This window comes from Camelina sativa, chromosome 6 (genome assembly GCF_030686135.1).
Source record: "Camelina sativa cultivar CO46 ecotype springtype chromosome 6, ASM3068613v1".
NCBI lineage: Eukaryota > Viridiplantae > Streptophyta > Magnoliopsida > Brassicales > Brassicaceae > Camelina > Camelina sativa.
In genome coordinates this window covers 10,259,687-10,265,757 of record NC_141885.1, presented here as the reverse complement: position 1 = coordinate 10,265,757, position 6,071 = coordinate 10,259,687, and the positions used below count along the sequence as shown (strand labels likewise).

Genomic DNA, 6,071 nt, shown 5'->3' with positions numbered 1-6,071 from the left:
GCATCGATCTTGGTGAGGAAGGCAGCATGTTCTTGAGGGACAAGGTCAAGCGAACACACAGCTTGAATCGGATGGGCCACGGCCTGGTTGTTGTAGTAAACCCGTTTTTCTTTCCAAGTGGACGGGTGAAACTTGAGCCGTTCACTTCGACGAGGGAGAACTATGCTTGATTCTTGTTGGAGTGTATCATTGTCAGCACTCGGGTGACCACGAGCCTCCGGGATTGATAAATCAAGAGGTTCATCAGTGGAGAGATCTAGCGGCTCCGAAGCATTTTCTTGATCTTCTTCTTGACTAGGTAGCTCGGAGGAGGTTGGTGTAGAGCCTTCAATCAGTGCATGCTGAGTCTGATCAGGTTGGTCTTGGTCCGTGCGACTAGATGGCGTTGTGACACCAAGATGATTCAGTAGGAACCGTAGGTTGGTAGCTCGATCGGACTTGGAATGAGATAGGTCGTTGAGGCTTTCCCAGTCCTTTGTCTCGTAGTATCCTTGTTGTTCAAGGAACTTCACGTCTCGGGAGATAAGTAAGCAGCCAGTGGTGGGATCATAGCACTTATACCCTTTTTGACTCGTCGAGTAGCCAATGAACATGCATTTGGTGCTTTTGGCGTCGAGCTTATGATATGATCCTCCCAAGGATTCGGCACCTTCGAGTTGGTTGATAGAGACACCTTGATTCTAAAGACGACGAAGCCTCAAGAATAAGGATGGTGGAATGAATGGTCGCACAAGAGTTGCGGAAAGACTCTTGATATACCGGTTTGATCTTTCAGCCTCACACCAAAAAGATCGGATCTCTCAGCTTCGCACCAAGGAGATCGGGGTTTTGACTATCGGAATCACACCAAGTAGTCGGTTTTGATTGTTGGAATCACACCAAGCAATCGGTTTTGTTCACAAAGAACAGAAGAGAATCACTCTCAAAAAGAAAAGGTTTTGATAAAAAGTTGGATGATTATTTCAATGATCTTACATGAGTTTATATAGGATAAGAAAACTTGGTAACAAAGCCAAGTATTAACTAGTCTTAAAACTAAAAAAAAAACAATTAAGATAGATGGTTGAATGAAGACCCAATTCTTGTGCATGTATTCCTTCCTCCAAAGTGATTCTAGGTGCATGTATCTCAATTTTCGTCACTCTTCTTTGACCACAAAATAAAGTGATTATTTTGGGCTTTCTTGGACTTGAATTAGGTTCAAAGTGGGCTGGACTTGATAGGTATCATCCCCAATAGATTTTCCAATGCTCTCTTTGACCATAAGCTCTTGAATAAGCCCATTTAGTGCATCCTTTAGCTTCTTAGCTTTTGCTCTAGTCATTGGTCCTTCAGGTACAAGCAATGGTTCCTCAGGTACAAGCAATGGTTCCTCAGGTACAAGCAATGGTTCCTCAGCTACAAGCTCCTCTGGTTCAAGCTCAGCTATACTTTCCTCGTGTTCAAGCTCAGCTACAAGCTCATCCTCCTTAGCTCCATCCATGATCACATCATCCCCCTCCTCTTGAAAAGGATTTGACCTCAAATCTGGATCATCTTCCACAAAAGGAACTAAATCAGAAACATTAATGCTTGAACTCACTTTGTACTTACCTTGAAGATCAAGTTGGTAAGCATTGTTATTAATCTTTCTTGTGATCTCAAAGGGTCCATCGATTCTATGCATCAGTTTTGACTTCCTTTCAGCTGGAAACCGTTCTTTTCTCAAGTGAACCCACACTTGGTCTCCTGGTTTGAAAACCATCTTGCGCCTTCCTTTGTTTGCTTGTTTTGCATACTGCTTTGTCTTCTCCTCAATGTTTATTCTAGCTTTCTCATGGATCTGTTTGACAAAGTCAGCTTTCTTTTTCCCACCCAAGCTAGCTCTTTCACTCAAAGGTAAAGGGGTTAGATCCAATGGAGATAAAGGATTAAAGCCATAAACAATTTGGAATGGAGCGAACTTAGTTGAAGAATGAACTGATTGATTGTATGCAAACTCAACATGTGGTAAACATTCTTCCCAAGTTTTAATGTTCTTTTTGATCAAAGCTCGCAAGAGAGTAGACAAAGTTCTATTAACTACTTCAGTTTGACCATCAGTTTGTGGATAACAAGTAGTGGAGAATAGTAACTTAGTCCCTAGTTTAGACCAAAGTGTTTTCCAGAAGTAACTCAAAAACTTTGTATCCCTATCAGAAACAATTGACTTAGGCACTCCATGCAAACGAACAATTTCTTTGAAGAACAACTCAGCAACATGCAAAGCATTATCAGTTTTGTGACAAGGTATGAAATGCGCCATTTTTGAAAATCGTTCAATAACCACAAAAACTGAATCTTTACCAGTCCTAGTTCTAGGCAAACCAAGCACACAATCCATAGAAATATCATGCAAAGGCTGAGTAGAAATAGGATGTCGATACTTTACCGTGATGTTGTTGATAGCTCTACAATCAACACACATGCGCCAACTTCCATCCTTTTTGGGCACAAGTAGGACTGGGACCGCACATGGGCTCCTGCTCTCTCTAATACGTCCTTTCTCCATGAGCTCATTAACTTGTCTTTGCAGCTCCAATGTCTCCACGGGATTAGTCCTATAAGCTGGTCTGTTTGGAAGTGATGCACCATGAACAAAGTCTATTTGGTGTTCAATACCACGGATAGGTGGTAAACCTTTCGGATTGTCCTCCGGGAATAAGTCCTCAAAATCCTACAAAAGAAAGGTTATCTCACTCGGTAACACCAGTGCAAGGTCAGAAAAACTCATGAGAGTTTCTTTGTAAACAAACATAAACATAATCAAAGGTTGTTTCGAAAATAAAGCTCTCTTAACCTCTCATTTTCTCACAAAGAAATTTGAATGCTTGACGGGTTTTCTCTCACAGGCCTTTGACTTGGTTTTTCTCAAACTCTCGCTCTCTTTTTGGTGAATTGTGTTTGTGGGGTCGCTCATGGTGTTTGTTTCTTTCCTCTGCTTGAGAATCAACTGATCTTGATAAACTTCATGAGGTGTCAACGGAACTAAAATGATCTTCTTGCCTTTGAACTCAAAAGAATAACGATTGGTGAAACCATCATGGCTTGTTCTCCGGTCAGATTGCCATGGTCTTCCCAAAAGAATATGACTTGCCTCCATAGGTAGAACATCGCACAAAACCTCATCCTCATATTTCCCAATGACAATAGGAACCTTTACTTGGATACTAACCTTCATCTCACCATCATCATTAAGCCATTGCAGCTTATATGGCTTCGGGTGTTTCTCCGTAGTTAGCCCAAGCTTCTTGACCATTGTTTCACTCGCCACATTAGTACAACTCCCGCCATCAATTATGAGACAACAAACCTTATCTCGGACATGGCACCTTGTATGAAATAGATTCTCCCTTTGCTCATGTTCCACAATCACAGTTTGAACACTAAGTGATCTCCTTGCCATCAATATCTCACCCTTTGCTGGAATTTCTTCAAGTTCTTCTAGTGAATCCGAAACCACGTCTTCATTTTCTGATTCAAACTCTCCATTCTCCAAGAGAATCATGGTTCTTCTGTTGGAACATTCATGCGCATAGTGTCCTCTGCCATGACACTTATAACATGTCACATCACGAGCTCGGGTTCTGGTAGCCTCAGCTTTGTCCTTGGTAACTTGATTGGCAACAATTGGCTTCGCTTCAGCCTTTGGAATAACAACTGGCTTTTCTTCCTTCTGGTAACTTGTTTTTGGGTTAGATGAACCAGCACCATAAGTTATCCGCGTAGAACTTCTTCTCTTGAGTTGCTTTTCCACCAAGATTGCTTTATGTAACATCTCTTCAAGCTCCACGTAATGCTCCATCTCAAGCCTATCTTGGACATCTCGGTACAACCCACTCATGAATCTAGCCATAGTAGCTTCTCGGTCCTCAACCACATCAGCTCTTATTAAAAGAATCTCCATCTCTTGATAGTAATCCTCCACACTTCGACTTCCCTGAGTCAGTCTCCTTAGCTTTTGATGCAGATCGCGGTGGTAATGGCCCGGAACAAACCTTCTCCTCATGATAGCCTTTATCTCAGCCCAACTCTCAATCGGATATTCGCCATTACGTTTTCGTGAAGTCACCAACTGATCCCACCAGCTAAGCGCATACTCACTAAACTCAACAGCCGCCATTCGCACCTTATTGATCTCAGAATAGTGTTGAAAATTGAAAACTTGTTCTACCTTCTTCTCCCACTCCAAGTAGACATCTGGATCATTTTTGCCAATAAATGGTGGAATTTTAAACTTCAGCCCTCCAATGTTATCATCATTTCTTTCTCTGCCTTCTCGCACACGTCTAGGTCTCCTTCGGCCTCCTTGAGATGAGTTTCCACTACAACTGTAGTAATCTTCAGCTGCTACATCTCTTGGCATTCTTAACTCCTCCTCTACTCTCCTCTGTTGATTAGGCAAGTTTTGTGGTTGCCTTTGTTGTGCTTCTGCTTGAACTTCGTCCAACCTCTCATAGACTGCATTCATCTCAACCCTCATCATCCTCCGCATTTCTCCCAACAATGCTTCCATCTGGATATTTTGAAGTCTCCCAGGTTGTTCTACTTCATGGTTGTTATTTTCTCCGTCAGCCATATTTGAAGAAACCTGCAAGATGAACAAACTCACAAAAACAAAATCCTCACAAGTGTTTACTCTCAAGTGTTTCACTCACAAGTGTTTACTCTCAAGTGTTTCACTCACAAGTGTTTACTCTCAACTCTCAAAGTGTGTTCTAGTGACTCTCAAAGGTTCTAATAGAACATAAACCAATCAAACCCAATGTTTTTCCAAAACAGTCGAAACAGAATCAAACTCAACGAGATACCAAAAGATAAAATAGAACCGATTAATAGAAGTAGATTTATTTTTTTTATTTTTTTTTTTTGAAATAGAACGATTTTTTTTTTTTTTTTTGAAAAGAACAGAATTGTTTTGTTTTTTTTTTTAATAGAAAAGAACCTTTTTTCTCTCTTTTTTTTTTCCTTTTTTTTTTGTTTTTGTTTTTTCTTTCTTTTGCCTTTTTTTTTAAATAAAATAAATAGAAAAAGAAGATGAAAAGATGAGAAGATGAAAATAAAGAAGATGGAAAGATAAAAAGATGATAGATAGAAGATTGAAAGATAGAAAATGATAGGAAGAAGATGAACGGTTAGAAGATGATAGAATGATAGAATACCAAACTCTAGGGTGTGCTCTGATACCACTTGATATGATCCTCCCAAGGATTCGGCACCTTCGAGTTGGTTGATAGAGATACCTTGATTCTAAAGACGACGAAGCCTCAAGAATAAGGATGGTGGAATGAATGGTCGCACAAGAGTTGCGGAAAGACTCTTGATATACCGGTTTGATCTTTCAGCCTCACACCAAAAAGATCGGATCTCTCAGCCTCGCACCAAGGAGATCGGGGTTTTGACTATCGGAATCACACCAAGTAGTCGGTTTTGATTGTTGGAATCACACCAAGCAATCGGTTTTGTTCACAAAGAACAGAAGAGAATCACTCTCAAAAAGAAAAGGTTTTGATAAAAAGTTGGATGATTATTTCAATGATCTTACATGAGTTTATATAGGATAAGAAAACTTGGTAACAAAGCCAAGTATTAACTAGTCTTAAAACTAAAAAAAAAAACAATTAAGATAGATGGTTGAATGAAGACCCAATTCTTGTGCATGTATTCCTTCCTCCAAAGTGATTCTAGGTGCATGTATCTCAATTTTCGTCACTCTTCTTTGACCACAAAATAAAGTGATTATTTTGGGCTTTCTTGGACTTGAATTAGGTTCAAAGTGGGCTGGACTTGATAGGTATCATCCCCAATAGATTTTCCAATGCTCTCTTTGACCATAAGCTCTTGAATAAGCCCATTTAGTGCATCCTTTAGCTTCTTAGATTTTGCTCTAGTCATTGGTCCTTCAGGTACAAGCAATGGTTCCTCAGGTACAAGCAATGGTTCCTCAGCTACAAGCTCCTCTGGTTCAAGCTCAGCTATACTTTCCTCGTGTTCAAGCTCAGCTACAAGCTCATCCTCCTTAGCTCCATCCATGATCACATCAGCTTAGTCCT

General features: G+C 40.4%; 1 protein-coding gene across 1 annotated transcript; it reads right to left on the bottom strand.

The window, feature by feature from the left end:
• Positions 1-936: 936 nt before the first annotated feature.
• On the bottom strand, positions 937-4,692 carry LOC104774057 (uncharacterized). Its single transcript, XM_087455757.1, has one exon. It carries the CDS (start codon positions 4,595-4,597, stop codon positions 2,822-2,824), a length of 1,776 nt encoding a protein of 591 aa, XP_087311883.1. The 5' UTR covers positions 4,598-4,692; the 3' UTR covers positions 937-2,821.
• Between the last annotated feature and the right edge of the window lie 1,379 nt (positions 4,693-6,071).

What these genes read in the sequence shown, in the direction of transcription:
- LOC104774057 (XM_087455757.1), bottom strand. Translation starts at nt 4,597, where the DNA reads ATGGCTGACGGAGAAAATAACAACCATGAAGTAGAACAACCTGGGAGA.